This window comes from Mastigoproctus giganteus, chromosome 5 (genome assembly GCF_048544385.1).
Source record: "Mastigoproctus giganteus isolate SK-2022 chromosome 5, ASM4854438v1, whole genome shotgun sequence".
In the NCBI taxonomy this organism is placed as follows: Eukaryota; Metazoa; Arthropoda; class Arachnida; order Uropygi; family Thelyphonidae; genus Mastigoproctus; species Mastigoproctus giganteus.
In genome coordinates, this window is record NC_143579.1 from 65,139,994 (window position 1) to 65,160,451 (window position 20,458).

The following is a 20,458-nucleotide window of genomic DNA, read 5'->3' on the forward strand; positions in this document are numbered from 1 at the left end:
AACAAGGCAAGCAGGTATACTACCATATATTATATGAAAACTTAAACAACTTCAGCAATATTTTAAATAAGCCAAATAAAGAACTACAAGCACAACACATACAATTTTCTTCACATTGAGAGATATATATATATATATATATATAGAGAGAGAGAGAGAGAGACAGACAAAGAAAAGTAGTTCATAGCACAAGCAACATGAAGGAAATAAAATCACTTTTTTTTGGTTAGAGCAAAGCATTTGGCATGCAAACATACAAATTAGCATGCGCATACATATATATATATATATATATATATATATATATACACACACACACACTAATCTCTCTCTCGGTCTCATAGACATATATAAACACACGAGAGAGAGAGAGAGAGAGAGAAATCATAACACAGAATTTACTTAAATATATTTAACCCAGTGGTGATGGTGGAGGGGAAATTGACAGGTACCCCTCGAAAATAGAATTCCTGTGTTAACCATTGATAAGTGATTAAAACTCTGCAATTTTTTATACTTTCTGAAATAGTGCCAAACTTTTACTGCAAGTGTCTAAAGTTATTTTTAAGGTTTTCATACAGCTATTTCACAGAACAACCCATAGCATGTCTGCTACCATCTTTGTCTTTAACTTGAAGTGTGGCATGGTACCAGACAATTTATTTTAGAAATAAAATAAACAGACTTTTATTTTCAATTTTTTTAAAAATAAACAATGTAAAATGCACAGCATGTTTTAAAAATTTCAATTGATTTTAAACCTTAAATTACATACAATAAGTATTGAAATCCATTAAGAATGGATGAAAGATTGGCACTGTTCAAGCATAATTCAAAAGAAATTAACAAACATTTTCCAAAAATGAAAAATAAATTGGGCACCAGAATGCAGATTCTGGTGCCAAACTCCAATCACAGCCTTTGCTACATATGAGGTTGCCACCACTGCTGGGTTAAATAAAAAAAGAAGAATGAAAGAACCTTACAAATATTCTAAACTAAGGTTAATACAGGATATTACAGCCAAAAAACATACTAATACATTAAAATAAATAATTAAAGGCAATCTGATTCACAAATTATTGTTTTTTTCTAAGCTAATTAGTAAAGCCTACAGATTTTGGATAAGTTAGATCTGTTATGTAAGATATTTAGATTTAGATATTTAAATTAAAGCATTGAAAATATCATACCTTTGCTTCTCTAATATACCTGCCACCAAGAATGTTTGTTTGTTCAACTGAAGATTTTCTTTCAGTAAGGGAGTTGTACAAGTTCTGAGAGAAAGAAAAATTGAAGGCACTCAACAAAAAAGTCAAATTCCCAATTTCTAAGTTAGTTATGAGAGACTTAAAGAAAAACAAACACAGTTAAAAATGCTTTATTTTCTGAAATAAAGGCAGCACATATATTCAAATAATTAAATTGTAAAAAACCTCATTCCTAAATCCTAAAGACACTGGTTCATTGAATTTTAATTGGGTAACTGAACAAGATAACACAGAGTGATATAATTAAAATGCAACCCAGTTTACAATACAAATTTTCTTACCAACTACGAGGTGCTACCCAAAAGTTCCCGAAATGTATTTATAAAATAAATTAGACTCACTCAGGGTCCCTTGAGAGTATAAACACTGATCTCAGAGCTCCTGCCATGATTTGAATGCATCCTGAAAGTCCTTCTTCCTCATAGTTTTCAGCCACCCGTGATTTGGTTTGGATATCCTCTATGCTGTCAAACCTTCGACCCTTCAGCTTGATTTTCGTTGTTGGGAAGAGGAAGAAGTCGCAGGAGGCTAACTCTGGTGAATAACAAGGTTGGAGGTGATTGTCATGTTGTTGGATGACAAAAACTGCACCACAGCAAGAGGTTTGTGGGCCGACATTCTTTGTGTGCCACTTCTCTGACCATTTCCTCCAGACAGCTTCCCTTAACTGCCTCAAGACATCACAGCAGAACTTTGCGTTGGCGGTCTTGGCCAGGAGGGATGAATTTCTTATGGATAATCCAGTCAATGTCCAAAAAACAGATCAGTATGGACTTCACATTGCTCCTCACATGAGCTTCCTTCAGTCGGGGCGAAGATGGACTCTCACACTGGAATGATTGTTACTTGGTTTCTGGGTCATACCCATATACCCAACTCTCATCACCAGTTATGACTGTAAAAAGGAAGTTTTGATCACTCCTAGCCTGTCCTTGAAGATCTCTGCTAACTTCCATGCGATGCTGCATGAACTTGGCCGCAATCCTTCTCATGTTCAACTCGTCTGACAAAATCCACTGACACGAGCCATAAGATAGTCCTACAATGCCACAAATGCTATGGATTGTCTTCCTGCAGTCTTCAACGTTGGACTTTTTGCGACATTTTCCAGGGTGGTACTCAATGATGGACACCCAGAGCGATTGTCGTCATCAACTGACATTCGATCGTTTTTAAAATGGTTAAACCAGTAGTAGCTCTGCGTCCAGCCTAAAGCATTGTCACAAAAAGCTTGTTTCAACTTCTTATGGGTTTCTGCTGCTGCTGCTGTATCATTAAGAAGGAAACAAAACTTGATGCAATCATGTTGCTCTCTCACATCAGCCATCACAACAATTACAAACTACACGAAACACACCGCCAAAGAACCAGGCATAAATATTCAGTGACTCTATCCAGCCTGATGCCATGTGGCACACTGATTCACAAAGCATGCATGCAGTGTTACCTAGTGCCACAAATCCATACTAGAGTTGTTCTCATGCAACATTCAAATTTCAGGAACACTTGGGTAACACCTCGTATTTTAGTGTTGGGTACAACTCTAAAAAATAAGTTCACCAATGCTCTTCTTCAATTTCATTTGTTCAATATTTTTATTTCAATTACACATCTGTTTGGATATTTATTACCAAATGTCTTTTGGCAATGCAAAATCTGGATGAAAAATAATGTTCCAAACTCAATGTTGCCAAGATGAAAATGAATGCCATCTATATATATATATATATCTAAGTTTAGTCAGATATATATATATATATTTGATTCTACATTCAATGACATTTACATGCTTTGTTACTGTACTTATCCCAGTACACAATAAATGAATAACCATGAATAAACCATTTAATGTAATGTCCTAGACCAAATTTTTATTCTTTTTTCTTCATCATTTTTACATAAACATACAACTATGCACTAGGTGGTCAAATCATACTTGTCTGATTTAACACACCTTAATTTGGACACAAATAAAGGTGTGTTAATCCTGATTATCACAAGATAATTACAGAAGGCATTAAAAAGTATAATATGAAGGTTATCCCAAAAGTAATGCACGGTGAGAATGTGCTCCTCACTCCATACACAGGTGTAACTGATATTTATCAGGATAATCATTTGAAATTTAACCTCAAAGTCAGTGTGCTTAAACCAGAGTTCCTGCAATGAATATTCATGTAGAAGCTTTCAAAAATGGATGGTGATATTGCTTCAGATCAGATTACAGTTTCAGATCAAAAGGTATTTTATCAAAGTGGAAACTTTATGGGGTTGAACATTGACAAAAATTTATGAATTGTTGTAGAAAATGTGGTGAGTTAACAGAAGATCATATCATGATTTCATATTGCTCTCAAAGGTTTCATCAAAGTGCTGAAAACAAGTAATGCTCAGGGAGCTCAAGAAAATATACAAACACACTAGCAGTCATTATTAAAACCATTTTGGAGGAAGAGGTGTATGATCTGTGATGAAACAACCAAAAAATCTGGAATACCAAAATTATCTGCCCACAAAATTTTAACTGAAGTTTTATAAAAATGAAAGTTTACCCTGATGGGTCTCACATTTGCTGTCAGGTGAACAAGTAAAGCATAGACAAATTGCAGTGTAATTACTTGAACATTACCAAAAAGAATGGGGATGACTTTTAAAAATGTATTGTTGCCATTAATGAAACAAAGACATGCAACTCTGAATCTGTGCAGAAGTTATAATCAGCCCAGTAGAAGATTCCATCTTTACCATGTCCCTCTAAATGTTGCCAGCAACAATCAAAGGTGAAACAAATGGCCTAGGATTCTGTTGGCATTATTGCTGCAGATCATATGTCACTTGGAAAATCAGTAACTGGAGACTATGCAACATTTCCTTGTCAGAAATTACACCCAGAAATTTGTCCAAAGCAGCTACAGATATTGGAAGCTGGTGTGTTTTCACTCCATGATAATACAAAGCCTTGTATCATAGTCTACAGAGCATCTCGTTCCCTTCATAGTCTCAATATGAGTCCTTGCAATATTGATTTATTTGCCAATCTCAAGGAACTGTTGCATGGACAAAGATTTTTCTTTAGATATGATGAGAGTACCCACAAAACAGAGAGCTAAACAGCCTTCAAAAATTACTTGAATGTTTTGGAAGCAGTCATAAACATTGAAAGTTTTTAATGTAAATTATATTAAAAAAATAAATCCATTTCAATGATTGTTGAAAAATTCAAAAACTATTGCAGTAAAAGGCTGATTAAATTTAGGAAAGAGTCCATGCAGGTAAAACTGCGGATATCACCAATGTCCTCTTCCACAAAAGGTGCATTTATAGAATTCAATCATACCATAACAAGACAACTGTTTTTTTTATAAACCAAAATATTCAATATTTTTTTTAAGTTTTCTTTGAGGAACAAACTTTAGTGCTTTGTCCCAGTCACCTGTAATCTTCATCTCTAACAATACCTGAAGCATCTGATTAACAGTACTTTGGGAATAACTTTGGGAATAACCGTATTTCTAGTATTTCTGTTTATATACAAGACTATAGAAACTGTAAAATAGCTTACCATTGCAGGTTCAACTTGCATTTCTGCTTCTTTGGATGTCAATTTTTTCACTGTTTTCAAACTGTTAACTTTGACTGTTGTCTCACTAAACCATACTTTCTCTTCTTTTTCCATCTTATACTTGTAAGTCCTCAGTAATTCAGATGAGGCTTCACAGCTTCGAAGTCTAAAAACAATTTGATTTAACAATATTAAATAACAGCACAAAGCTTTAAAATGTGAAAACACTCCACATTAAAATAAAATTTATAACACTGGTCTGCACAGATTTTTTAATTAGTACATTTAATGCTTTAATGCTTAATAAGTACATTAGTACTTTTAATGCTAATTCTAAAAATCCAAACTGTTTATACCTATCGCATACAGCTTTCTAGAAATAAGAGTTTTCTTAGATGATATATCATCTTGGGAGATATGTGATATATCTCCTACTTCCTTTGGACTAAACATGTCCATACATATCTAGACATGAAGACCTGAAAGGTAGCTAGTTATGTAAACCTGCAAAATGTTTCTTCCACATTCAGTTTTCTGGTTCAGCTGTGCTTAGAGTTTCCTCCATGTGGGAATTTCTTCTCATCATTTCTCAGGAAATTTATGTTTTTCCAAATCCCAAGAAAAATCAGTTGAGAAATTGGGAAAAAGTATTACAATTCTCCTGCGAGAATTAAACAATCAACATAGAAACATTACTGGTTCGAAGGAATCCTCTGAAGTCAAGTCAAAAGCAAGAGCAAGAAACGCTGACACATGGAATGGAAGGTTAACTTAACCTGCCACTTCTGAAAGGAACTAGAGTGGAAGGTTAACTTAGCCTTCCACTTCCGGGAATCAGATTGGAACAAGTAGGAAAGAAAGGGTCATGATCTAGTCAGTCCTCCTTGTAATTGTTGCCTTGTTATAAAAAAGTGTGCTTGTGGCCTTGTCTGCTGCTAACTCTCAGTGATTCTTGCAAATAAAATAACAGTTATTTGTAAATAATACTAAACTTAACATTTCTTATTTATCAAACTTTTTTTTTTTTTAGATAGCCATAATAATGAGTAAAGAGTATGAAGAATGTTGGAAGTATTTTAAGAAAGAAAATGGAAATCAGTCAGCTCGTTGCCAGATATGTTTTAAATCATTGCAATGTAAAGCATCATTGACTAGTGGACTTCACAGGAGTCTTGAACATATTTATGACATGAAAAGGACAAAAAACTCTGAAAATAATCCTGATGAGCCAATGCCTACTACTTCCAAGAAACAATGCACAATTTTACAGTACATCAAAGGACAAGAGTCACAAGATTTAGAAAAAATGGTAAGCAAACTTGCAGTAGCAGATGGATTATCTTTCAACATCATCTCAAAGAGCAAATTTATTAGGACAAGTTTCTTAAGCAAAGGACTGCAGATGCCAAAAAGTCCATCATCAGCTATGTCATTAATACATAACTATTATAGTAAAATAGAACTGTACATCGAGAAATTTGGTGCTTTCGAAATGAGAAAATGAGCATTAGCATAGATGAGTGGACCAGTTGTAGGAATCGAAGATACATGAACATTCATGTATATTACTATGAGACTTCATTGAATATTGGTTCAATAAGAGTTCGTGCGAATTGTCCTGCAGAAAAAGTGTTATCTTTACTTCAGGAAAGATTAGAAACCTTTGAATTAATACTTGAAGCAGATGTGGTTGCAACAACTAGTGATGGTACAACAGTCATGAAAAAATTTGTAAAGTTATCACGGACTATTCAGCAGTTATGTTACAATCATGTACTTCACTTTGTTGTAATGAAAGTGTTTTACATCAAAAAATAAAAGGATGAAGCATCAAAAACAAACAGCAGCAACAGAAGTGAATAAGATGCAGATTCTGAATACGAGAAAGATGAAAGCAATGGCTCTGATTCAGATAATGTAGCCAGAGCTGACCAGTATGATCTGCAAGATGATGTCCCTCCAGCAATTTTTAAGACAAGAAAAATTGTAAAATTATTCAAATATTTTCCAGTGAGAAATTCTCTTTTGCAGTAGGAAATCATCAAGAGTGATAAAATGGAACTACAAGTCATTTTGGACTGTAAAACATACTGGAACACATTAGAAAGAATATCAAAAGCTTTTTAAAGATCATAAATCCGATGAAAATTGTTTTACGACAGCTGAAGCTCGGTCACTTATGGAAAGAGGAATATTATGAAATTGTGAGAGAGATATATTAAATTGCTTAAAACCTGTTCAATTAGCAGTTGAGGCATTAAGTAATCATGATGCAAATCTCCTAACAAGCAAAGTTTTTTTTCAGTAATTTGGAAAAACAGAATTCTGCTTTGAGCAGTATGCTTTTAAAAGAAATTAGAAATTAATTACTTAAACGCAGGTATGAAGATCTAGTAACCCTCATTAAATATTTAAACAGTGTTAGTTGTTTATATGAGGTGGAAAGGATGACATTTTTGCTTTGGCAAACAAGAATGAAATAGTTCAATTAGCAAAATCATTAATGGAAAGATTTTTAAAGGAAAATGTGCTTTAAAAGAAGAAATGCAAAGAAAAGATGATGTGAATGTTGTTATTGAATACTCCGACATATGAAATCAGAAACTGATCTAAAATCTGAATTAGCAAAAGCAATATTGATTTCAATGGCAAAACAAAAATTAGGGCAAGCAGACAAAATGTGTTTATATGAAGGAAAATGTACCCTAACACTCAACTGGAAGATGCTTTTGGATGCACTCTTAACAATTTGACCAATGTCAAAGCAAAATGAAAGATATTTTTCTATCTCTAGAATATTTGCCACGAAACAAAGATCAAAACCATCTGATAGGGTAGTCTATGCTTTGTGTGTTTTAAAATTTAATTTTAAGAATCATAACTTTTAAAAATTAAATATTTGTGGTATCTTTCAATTTTTGAAATGATTTTTATTTAGCATTTATTTTGTGTTAATGTTCTTCTAATGTTTTCTATTATCAAATAGAGACAATTTTTACACGTTACTGAAGTATATAATCTTATCATATATTGGTTCAAAATAAGAATAAACCATGCATTTATTATAGTTTTTTTTTTTTTTTTTTTTTTTACAGAAAACCCCTGAAACTTTTAGTATAAACCTATCGCAGAAAAATTATTTACTATTTATGATTATGGTCACTCATTATTATATAAAAATGCATAAATAAAATTTTATGAAAAGTACAGAACTCGTGTATTAATTATTTTGGTAAAAACACCTCCAACCATTCCCAACATGCTCCATTCAATGCCTTCTGTGGTCTTTTGTCAAAAGGATGTCAGAAGGATTTTGACGAATCCTGATACTAAGAAAGCTCCAGGTCCTGATGGTTTCTCCACTTGTTCTCAAATCCTGTGCTACTGAACTTATTCCTGTCTTTTGCCGCCTTTTTTCACTTTCTTATTCCAAAAGTGTTTTTCCTTCTACTTAGAAATTTGCTCATATACAGTCAGTTCCTAAAAAGTTTGAGAAATCCCTCAAATTCAATTATCATCACATTGCAATTACATCTACTCTTTCTAAAGTAATGCCGAAATCAATTAACCGCCAACTCTTAAACTACTTAGAAACCTTCCGTCAGTTCAACAATCACCAGTATGGATTCCGTCAGTGTTGATCAACTGGTGATATTCTGGCTTATGTTACCCATTTATGGACAAAGTCAATGGAAACGTTCGATGAAACATAAGCAGTTGCTCTTGACATCTCAAAGGCTTTCAATCATGTTTAGCATAAAGGTCTTCTAAAAAAGCTTCCATCTTATGGTTTGCTAACTGTTTTTGTAATTGGTTATCCAGTTTTCTCTCTGGTCACTGACTGAGGGTGATGGTAGAATGGCTTTCTGTGTTCTAACTTCTCCACTAATGCTGGTGTTCCCCAAGGTTCAGTTCTTTCCCCTACTCTTTTCCTCTTGTTAATTAATGACCTTCTTCCATTGACTGGAAATCCTATCCATAGTTTTGCCAATGATAGTACATTGCATTCCACTTTCCATTTTGAGAAACCTTGCCCTGCTCAATCAACTTAAACTTCTCGAATATCCGCTACTAATTCCTTAAATGCTGATCTCCAGGTAATTTCTCCAGTGGGGTTATGTTGTTGTTATTTGGATTTTAGGAGCATTAGCAACTAAGGCCATATTGCTCCGGGATATGCGGTGGTCATTCCCTGACCTTCCCGCATCCCCCCCTATTTGGTGGTGATGGGCTCGAACCCCGGTCTAATCAAGAAGCGTGTGCTGCGCACTGCTGCTCCTTCCCACCTGGCTACGGAGGCGCACCCCTCCAGTGGGGCAAAGACAACTTAGTTTATTTCAATCCTTCTAAAACAGTCTTGTCTTATACCTTGCAAAAAGGATTCTTCTGCTCCTATGCTTATCTTTGGTGACACTCCAATTTCTAGGCAAAATGATATATCTCCTTTGGGGATTACCCTGAATTCTAATTTCTCTTGGCACAAGCACATTACAAATATTGCTTCTCTGCATCCATAAAACTTGATTTTCTCTTTTGCTCTCAGCGTTATTTTTCTCCCAAACAGCTGTTCACTCTGTACAAATCACAAATCCACCCTACCATGGAATATTGTTCCCACATCTGGGCCAGTGCCCCAAAACCCTCTCTCAGGCTTCTAGATTCCATTCAGAAGAGGGCAGTTAGGTTAATTAATGACTCCTCTCTAACAGTCTCTCCACTCACTGTCTCATAGACAGTGAGGGAAGAGACTGTTAGAGCATCCTTAACAAGTACAGGTCAATGTTGAAAAAAAGTCGTGAATTAGTGTTGAATTTGAAAGTGTCTGCAATTCTGCCCAAACACGATCGGAGGGAGTATATGATGAGAGCCTTGTCGATTAATTCGGCCCTGGAAAGATTGTGCAAGGCGCAAGGAGTGGAATTTTTTTCAGCCTGGTCTGTACTTGTTAACAGGAGAGACTGCTTCTACAGGGATGGGATACACTTAAATAGAAAGTGTGCAAGAAAAATATATGCTGATGCTATCAAGGCAGTGTTAGGTGGGTCGGAAAACAGCTAGCTTGAGGAGGGATACGAGGACTAATAGATTAACAGTAGCCACTTGAAGAGGTGAAAGTGATTCTTGCACTGCTTCTATTGGAATTAGCAGCAACCTGGAAAACAAGATGCAGGATATTTCAGAGACTGCTGGGAGTCATTGTGGTACAAGTAAACACATGGGTTGTGTTAGGGTAGCTAAGAATAGGAACAGGTGCATGTATACTTGCGTGTACACCAATGCTAGGAGTTTGGCAAATAAATTTGATGAATTTGAGGTATTGCTCAAAACAAAAAAGGCAGATATTGTTGGGATATCAGAGACATGGTTTCACACAGATATAAGGAAGGCAGAACTGGAATTTGGAGAGTACAATGTGTACAGAAAGGATAGTCAGGATAGGAAGGGAGGAGGGGTTATGCTATTAGTTAAGAAACACATAAAATCCAAGGAAGTGAAGCCAGTCGACATCACTGAACAGTGCAGTGTCGAGTCAGTTTGGTGTGACATAAGCATTGGGAGATCAAAATTGAGAGTAGGAGTGTGCTATACGCCTAATGACTCTGATGAGCATAATAAGAAACTGTACAGGGAAATAGAGGGGGCCAGTAAATCAGAGAGTCTTATAATAGGGAATTTAAATTTCCCAGATACTGACTGGAATTTGTTGATTGGTCACTCACACACTAGCAAGGCTTTTGTGGATTTATTGGATGATTGTTTTCTACATCAGCATGTTCAGGAGGTAACTAGAGGGTGTAATACTCTTGATTTGATTATCAGTAATGATTCTTCATGCATTAAGAATCTACAGATAAAGGAACCACTAGTTGGCAGAGATCACAGTGTGCTGAAGTGGGATTTACTCAAAGAGGTAACTACCATAAGGGGTAAAGGGAAGGGTTTTTGCTTTCGTCAAGGCGACTACGATGGTCTGAGACTGTATTTAAATTCTATACAGTGGAACCAACTGATGATGTTACCAACAGCAAATTCAACATGGGAAGCATTCAAAGAACGTATCTTGGAAGCTACTAGGCTTTACATACCAACTAAGAAATATTGCTCAACGTTTAGGCCTAAATGGATGTCAGATGAACTAATGAGACATATGGCATAGAAGAAAAATGCATGGGATACATATAAATTAACATGTGACACAGAAGCCTATGATAGATATAAGTTGATCTGTAACCAAGTTACAAAGGAGGTTAGGCAGGCGAAGGCAGATTACGAGAAATCTTTGGCAAAGGATGCAAAGAGTTCTTTACTTATGTAAACTCTAGAAGGAAGGGGATGAATCAGATTGGTCTACTTGATATTGATCGTTCAACTGTTGATGATCCTGCTCAGGTAGATAACAAACTAAATGAATATTTTGCATCGACATTCACACATCAGGAGTTATTCAGCGAGGGGAATGTCAGAGGTGTATTCAACTCTGGCAGTAAGATAGATAATCCTGTAATAACTGAGAGTAAAGCAGAGGAGAAATTGTTGAAGTTAAACACAAGAGAGGCACCTGGGGTGGATGGGATCTATCCAGTTATATTAAAGGAGGCAGCAAAGGAAGTAAGCAAACCCTTAGCCATAATTATGAGAGCTTCCATGGACTCAGGGGAGGTACCCATAGACTGGAGATGTGCAAATGTGACCCCAATTCACAAAGGAGGATCAAATGCTGACACAAGTAATTATAGATCTGTGAGCTTAACTTCTGTTCCCGGAAAATTAATGGAAGCACTGGTTAAAGAAGCACTGCAGGATCATCTAGACAAGACTTCAGTTATAGCTCGGACACAGAATGGTTTTGTTAAGGGGAAGTCTTGCTTGACCAATTTGATTGGATACTATGATGCAGTCACAAAAGAACTGGATGCAGGGAATAACTTTGATATTATATACTTGGATCTTAGAAAGGCTTTTGATACTGTTGCACAGGGAAGACTGCTGCACAAATTGGAGCAGTGTGGCATTTGAGGCAAATTGCTGCTATGGATAAAGGGGTGGTTGAGGGGGGAGAAGACAGAGAGTGGTAATCAATGGACACTGCTCATCGTGGACTAATGTTATCAGTGGAGTGCCTCAGGGTTCAGTGTTGCGTCCATTATTGTTTTCTGTATTTATAAATGATATTGATGATGGTATATCAAGCTTAATGTCCAAGTTTGCAGACGATACAAAGGTTGGCAGGGTTGTTAAGGACACTACTGACGCTATGCTGCTGCAACAAGATCTGGAAAGGTTGAGCAGATGGGCTGAGAGGTGGCAAATGAAGTTTAACACTGACAAATGTAAAGTACTACATATTGGAAACAGCAACTCCAGAGCAACATATGAACTCTGTGGTACTACACTGACAGTGGTACAGAATGAAAAGGACCTGGGGTAATTGTGCAGGCAGAAGTTCTCTGAGCAGTGCAGATGGGCTGCAAGAGTAGCTCATGGTGTCTTGTCAATGATATATAGGAATTTTTCTAGCAGGGATAAGTAGGTGATTATTCCCTTGTATAAAGCAATGGTCAGGCCACACCTTGAGTACTGTATACAGGTCTGGAGGCCTCATTTCAAGAAGGATGTAGAGCTGCTGGAACGAGTACATAGAAGGGCAACAAGATTAGTGAATGGAACAAAGGGTTGCTCTGATGAAGAAAGGCTTAAGTTTTGCAAATTACAGCGTCTGGAGACCAGACACCGGCGAGGTGATCTGATAGAGGTGTATAAAGCTTTGAATGGTTTGAGCATGCTCAATGCCAATGAGATTCTTCCTCTTGCTCAAAATAATCACCTGAGAGGGCATAAATTCAGATTGAGGAAAGACAGATGTAAGATAGATGTGCGGAAATTTGCCTTTGGCCAGCGGGTAGTTGGTTGGTGAAACAGACTTCCATCCCTTGTTGTGGAAGTTGATAGCCTAAATAAATTTAAGGCTCAGCTGGACAGGTATTTCAAACGAACGGAGGGGTGAACTGGAAGTGTTTTTTTGGCTGATGCTGCATAAGCTTGCTTTCTTGCATCATATGCCTCTAGTAATGCTAATAGACGTACTGTTTCTGCTGCATGCCTTTTCTACAGATAACTTCCATGGGCACTGTTTTTCTGAATTGGATTCTATAATCGCTGCTCTCTCTCTTTCAAAAAAGTCTGAACACGTGCCGCCTCCAGCCAACATCCATTTACTGTCCAACTTCAAACTGACAGAACCAAATTTTCATCTGTCTCATTTATTTCAACTGCCGTTTTTTTTTGAACAACCTTCCTTCATACGTATTTTTTGAAAATTACAGTCTACAGAATTTCAAAACTAATGTCAACAAATATCTTCTTTCGTCTTCTCAACCTCCAACCCAAGCATGGTACTACATACTATAGGTTCTAATATCTCTCATGTTTGGGGTTTTCATTAAAAAAAAAAAAAAACACACTAGGTGAGGTAAAACTGAAGGATGTAAATAGGTGGAAGAAGAGAGAGACTTTGGTGTTTTGATACAAGTAACGTAAGGTGGCCAGGAAGGCATACAGTGTCTTATTAAAGATTTACCATGCCGTTACATCAAGAGAGAAGGAGATTATAATTCTTTTATACATGTCATGGTGAAAACCCAGCTTTGTGAAAGGGTCCACAAATGGGTTACACATGTAGAGAATAGCACAGGGATATACATGTGAGGAGATGTAGGTTACTGAACTTGGAAACTAGTTATCTCAGTGGGAAGTAATCTGTTCAAGGCACATAAGGACCAAAGAGAGGGGTGTGGTGGTAGAGGAGTAAGATGATCAAATCTTTGCATGGAAATGGAATACAACCAGCAACACAAATATAAACTACTGCAGAAAATTTCAGGAGATTTAAATTGGATCATGAATATTTTTGACCATTGGATAATATGCCTTCCTGGATAGTATGCTGACAGATGAAATTTAAAGGCAGGCATTTGAACTAATGTAGCAAAAGTCTGTCTTTTGTGCATTTTGGCGTTTGTTGCAAATATCGCTAACCTCTTCTATCAACATTCGAAGATAACCTCTTTGGTTATCTTTGAATGTGAAAATCAAAGTCAATAATAATAATCAAAGTTAAATTTATTTTTTTTTGTTTATACTCCAGAATAACCACGCATAAGAGCAGTCAAGACAGTACTGTAAGAAAAACCATTTGTGAGTGGTTAAAATGCAATACTTCCACATATCTAATAATCACTCTGGGTCTCTGTAAAAAAAAAAAAAAAAAAAAAAAAAAAAACCTTACTTTTAAAATCTGAAATACCTAATGAAATTCCATATATTCTCTCAAATAGTTGGAGTATTCAAATCCCTGGAGCTATTGAAATTGTTATTTCAATAGCTCCAGGGCTTGTTGCTCTCACATCTACATTGTTTATTTTATATGTAGAAGTGTGCATATTCATGCTGCATGGGTCAAAAAACCCAGAATAACTTAGAAGGGCTACTCACTCCACCTGAAGGAATCTGTTCAAGGCACATAAGGACCAAAGAGAGAAATGTGGTGGTAGAGGAGTAAGATGATCAAATCTTTGCATCAAAATGGAATACAACCAGCAACACAAATATATACTGTATCAGTTATCTACAGCCCTAGTTAAAGAGGACTTTAAAATTTCTTCTAGTTATTGACAGAAACTGAATCCAGACATTTCCAAATTATGTGGAACGCTTTTAAATGGTATATACCATTGCAATTAAAATGCTGCCAAGGAGAATAGTTGGGAAGTATCATACATTTCATCATATGTGGTATTTTCCTGCTAATTTTAAAACAAAGAACAATGAACATTTCAAACCAATTTCGGGTTAGACTACAGCTTCTAAGCATCAGTACATCTCAATGAATCACTGCACGGTGCATACCTCATCTGGTATCAGTAATCACAGCAAAAACAGTTCATTAGTTCTCTTCTTTAAATATTTTTTGGTAGAGAATTCTACCGTGGTAAAATTAATAAATATTTAAAGAAAAATTAAGTATTCCCACTGAAATCAACAAAAAAGTAAATACTTTACTGCATAATAATATTGTCAAGGTGAACAGTAAACACATTTCTCAGCTTAAAATTACTTAATTTTGAATTACATAAAACCAAAATCAATATCGTTACTAATTTTATTTTCTCTACTGTACACTGATCAAGTATATTAATCAAGTATAGATAAAAAATTTAGAGTTCAAACTCAATAAGCTCTGTGCAATGATCAGATATTGCAGGCTTTCAAAGGTGCATGCAGGAGAGTTCCAAGATTGCATACATAAAGCTGTTTAAATGTCTCATGAGAATAGTAAAGTGTTTGTTTAAATGCTACCAAATCTGATCACTAATAAAAATTACTACATACCTTTCTACTACTTGTGATCGAGCATTTTCCCAGCGAGAAGTTAGCTTCTTTACATCACTTTCTAATTTATTAATGTCAGGGTGTACAGTCTGCTTTCCACGACTTCGGTGAGTTACATTTCGTACACTAACTATTTTCTCACTGATCTGATCCATAACATGCTGCTGTTGCTGAATTTCACTTTGAAGTTGCTATTTATAAAAATTCAAAAAAAAAGAATTTCATTAAATAGTTCTAGTAATACTGCAGAATATTTTAGCATGGTACATAAGATTTTATTTATAAAGACTTGAGGTGAGGAGACAAATATCTGTAACAAGAAAGGAAATTAAAGGAAAATGAAGTTCGTTGTGCAGTTGTGCAATATATGCATAACTTGCATAAATTACAGTTGTGCAATATATGCATAACTTGCATATATTGCACAAGGGGGGGGATACAAGGACTAATAGATTAACAGTAGCCACTGGCAGAGGTGGAAGTGATTCTTGCACTGCTTCTATTGAAATGAGCAGAAGTCTGAAAAACAAGATGCAGGATATTTCAGAGACTGCTGGTAGTCATTGCGTTACAAGTAAACACATGGGTTGTGTTAGGGTAGCTAAGAATAGAAACAGGTGCATGTATACCTGCGTGTACACCAATGCTAGGAGTTTGGTAAATAAATTTGATGAATTTGAGGTATTGCTCAAAACATCAAAGGCAGATATTGTTGGGATATCAGAGACGTGGTGTCACACAGATATAAGTAATGCGGAACTGGAATTTGGGGAATACAATGTGTATAGAAAGGATAGACAGGACAGGAGGGGAGGAGGGGTTATGCTATTAATTAAGAAACACATAAAGTCCAAGGAAGTGAAGCCAGTCGACATCGATGGACAGGGCAGTGCCGAATCAGTTTGGTGTGACATAAGCATAGGGAAATCAAAATTGAGAGTAGGAGTGTGCTATAGGCCTAATGACTCTGATGAGTATAATAAGATATTGTACAGGGAAATAGAGTGGGCCAGTAAATCAGAGAGTCTTATAATGGGGGATTTTAATTTCCCAGATATTGACTGGAATTTGTGGGTTGGTCACTCGCACACTAGCAAGGCTTTTGTGGATTTATTGGATGATTGTTTTCTACACCAGCATGTTCGTGAGGCAACAAGAGGGAGCAATACTCTTGATCTGATTATCAGTAGTGACTCTTCATGCATTAAGAACCTGCAGATAAATGAACCACTAGGTGGCAGTGATCACAGTGTGTTGAAGTGGGATTTACTCAAGGAGGTAACTACCATCAGAGGTAAAGGGAAGGGTTTTTGTTTTCGTAAAGGCGACTATGATGGTCTGAGACAGTATTTAAATTCTATACAGTGGGACCAACTGATGATGTTACCAACAGCAAACTCAAAATGGGAAGCATTCAAGGAACTAATCTTGGAGGCTACCAGGCTTTACATACCAACTAAGAAATATTGTTCAAGGTTTAGGCCTAAATGGTTGTCAGATGAACTAATGAGACATGTGGCAGAGAAGAAAAATGCATGGGATACATACAAATTAATGGGTGACATGGAAGCCTATGATAGATATAAGTTGGTCTGTAACCAAGTCACAAAGGAGATTAGGCAGGCAAAGGCAGACTACGAAAAATCCTTGGCAAAGGATGAAAAGAAAAACAGAAAAGAGTTCTTTACATACTTGAACTCGAGAAGGAAAGGGATGAATCAGATTGGTCCACTGGATATTGATGGTTCAACAGTTGAGGATCCTGCTCAGGTGGCTAACAATCTAAACGAGTATTTTGCATCTACATTCACGCATGAGGAGTTATTCAGGAAGGAGAATGATGTAGGTAAAGTAAACATTGGCAGTGAGCTGGATGATTTTGTAATAACTGAGAGGAAAGTGGAGGAGAGATTGTTGAGGATAAACATAAAAAAGGCACCTGGGGTGGATGGGATCTATCCAGTTATATTAAAGGAGGCAGCAAAGGAAGTATGCAAACCCCTAGCCATAATTATGAGAGCTTCTTTGGACTCAGGGGAGGTACCCATAGACTGGAGATGTGCAAATGTAACCCCAATTCACAAAGGAGGATCAAAGGCTGACACAAGTAATTATAGACCTGTTAGTTTAACTTCTGTTCCAGGTAAATTAATGGAGGCACTGGTTAAAGAAGCACTGCAGGATCATCTAGACAAGAATTCAGTTATAGCTCAGACGCAGCATGGTTTTGTTAAGGGCAGGTCTTGCCTGACCAATTTGATTGGATACTATGATGTAGTCACAAAAGAACTGGATGCAGGGAATAACTTTGATATTATATATTTGGATCTTAGAAAGGCTTTTGATACTGTTGCACATGGAAGACTGCTGCACAAATTGGAGCAGTGTGGCATTGGAGGCAAATTGCTGCTATGGATAAGGGGATGGTTGAGTGGCAGAAGACAGAGAGTGGTAATCAATGGACACTGCTCAACGTGGACTAATGTTATTAGTGGAGTTCCTCAAGGTTCAGTGTTGGGTCCGTTGTTGTTTTCGGTGTTTATGAATGATATTGATGATGGGATATCAAGTTTAATGTCCAAGTTTGCAGATGATACAAAGGTTGGCAGGGTCGTCAAGGACACTACTGACGCTATGCTGCTGCAACAGGATCTGGAAAGGTTGAACAGATGGGCTGAGAGGTGGCAAATGAAGTTTAACATTGACAAATGTAAAGTACTGCATATGGGAAACAGTAACCCCAGAGCAACGTATCAACTCTGCGGTACCACACTGACAGTGGTGGAGAATGAAAAGGACCTGGGGGTAATTGTGCAGGGAGATATGAAGTTCTCTGAGCAGTGCAGACGAGCTGCAAGAGTAGCTCATGGTGTCTTGTCAATGATATACAGGAATTTTTCTAGCAGGGATAAGGAGGTGATTATTCCCTTGTATAAGGCAATGGTTAGGCCACATCTTGAGTACTGTATACAGGTCTGGAGGCCTCATTTCAAGAAGGATGTAGAGCTGCTGGAACGGGTACAGAGAAGGGCAACAAGATTAGTAAATGGAACAAAGGGTTGCTCTTACGAAGAAAGGCTTAAGTTTTGCAAATTACAGAGTCTGGAGACTAGGCACCGGCGAGGTGATCTGATAGAGGTGTATAAGGCCTTGAATGGTTTGAGCATGCTCAATGCCAATGGGATTCTTCATCTTTCTCAGAATAATCACCTCAGAGGGCATAAATTCAAATTGAGGAAGGACGGATGTCGGATAGATGTGCGGAAATTTGCCTTTGGCCAGCGGGTGGTTGGTTGGTGGAACCGACTTCCATCACTTGTTGTTGAAGTTGATAGCCTAAACAAATTTAAAGCTCAACTGGACAGGTATTTCGAACGAACGGAGGGGTGAAATGGGAGAGGGTTTTTTTTTTTTTTTTTTTTGGGCTGATGCTGAATAAGCTTGCTTTCTTGCATCGTATGCCTCTACTAATGCTAATGCTAATGCTAATATATTTCAAATAAATTATGCATATTAGAACACAGAAATTCTGCATTCATTATTGGTATTTGTAGAGACAAATGATGCAAGGAAGCAAAAATACATCCCCACAAAAAAAAAAAAAAACACCTCTCCTATCTATCCTTCCAATAATTTGTCTAATTCTCAAATTTATTCAAGCTACCTAATTCCAAAAAATCAGATGGAAGTTTGTTCCACAATCAATTGCTATCTATTTGGCACATCTATCCTGCAACCAACCTTTTTAAATTAATCAAATTCTCTAAGGCCTATAAATCTATTACAAGTCTGTAAAGAACAGTAGATGAAAATCTGAATGGTGTCCTATTGGTAATTTATTGAACAATATCCTCTAGAGAGAGGCATGTCAGAATCCCACTATACAATACATTTGGTTTGGTTTTTATGGCACATGGGCAACTAAGGCCATGATGCGCCAAGTTCAACAATGCATTTGTAAGACCACATTTGGAATGTGTTTTGAAATATGGAAACCCCATCTGAAAAGAAAAAAAAAAAAAAAAAACAGCTTATTGAATGGATCCAAAGAAATGCAATGGAGAGATCAGCAAAAGGCATCAACACAAGGGAGGACTTCAATTATCTGAGCCACAGAGCTCTGCAACCAGGCACCTTGGAGGGGACTGAAGTTTACAAGGGGAGGATAGTTCTTGTCCATTATAGTGCCAAGTAGGAGAAGGAAATGTTTCCGGATATTTACCATTTAGAAGTTGAATTTTCTCAGAATTAATTGTGTATTTGTGATATGGAAGCAAATAGTCTCTACGGATCTCTTTTTTTTTGGACAAACGTCATTTTATTTGTTGTGCCTTTGCTTTAGATTTCTTATAATTTAATTTATAAGATTAGTAATGGTGGGATAATTCTAAAAAAGATTTAATGCTTTATTCTTTCATTTTATTGCACTGGTGCAGGTATCATAGCACCCATATTGTATATGTCTTTGTGTACTAGATGATTATTGAGGAATAGCTTTATGTGCTACTACTGCTAGCATTTGTGTAATATGAATCATGCATCATCTTGGCATTGATTTTGAATGAAACAACATCAAAAGCTATACATGAGGAACATTTAATCCACCTTTCTTTTGAGGGAATTTCCAGTTTCTACAAATTTATAGATGAGTAGGGATCATCACGAATTCATAGATATTTGGAAAATAATCACTATTATGCAGATCATCCAGTACTCCCCGTTCTATACCGGGGTATGGTATAGAAGAGCAGATTAGTAGGTCTATGACAGAACTAGATCCTGTGGGAAAATGTAGGAGTGTGTGCACCAGATTTTAGTGCAGTTAGATTACACCCATCTATTAACAATTAAATTACCTGCTCTCTTTTATCTATTTGTGAAGATTAAAATTCAAGGAAAAAGGAGATGAAAATTAGGATACGAGTTCAAAGTCCTTAAGTGTATATGTTTGAGTGTTTGGAAGATGTATTTTTTTTTTTTTTTTTTTTTTTATGTGAACCCCAAACACGAGAGGTATTAGAACATATTGTACTTAGTACCGTGCTTGGGTTGGAGGTTGAGAAGACGAAAGAAGATATTTGTTGACATTGGACTTGAACTTCTGTAGATTGTAATTTTCAGGAAATACGTATGAAGGAAGGTTGTTTCAGAAAACGGCAGTTGAATGAATAAATGAGGAAGATGAAAAGTTGGTTCTGTGGGTTTGAAGTTGGACAGTAAATGGATGTTGGCTGGT

At 36.5% G+C, this 20,458-nt stretch overlaps 1 protein-coding gene across 7 annotated transcripts in view; it reads right to left on the reverse strand.

Moving 5' to 3' along the window:
• Positions 1-20,458, reverse strand: part of LOC150085455 (uncharacterized) — a 1,845,429-nt gene that overhangs the window by 1,133,003 nt on the left and 691,968 nt on the right. For all 7 annotated transcript variants that reach the window (XM_090374043.1, XM_090374041.1, XM_090374042.1 and 4 more), the window contains 3 exons: positions 15,223-15,413; positions 4,834-4,999; positions 1,194-1,277 (listed from right to left, as the gene is read on the reverse strand). In XM_090374043.1, coding sequence (XP_090230169.1) covers positions 1,194-1,277; positions 4,834-4,999; positions 15,223-15,413 — 441 coding nt within the window. The remainder of the gene's footprint in view (positions 1-1,193; positions 1,278-4,833; positions 5,000-15,222; positions 15,414-20,458) is intronic.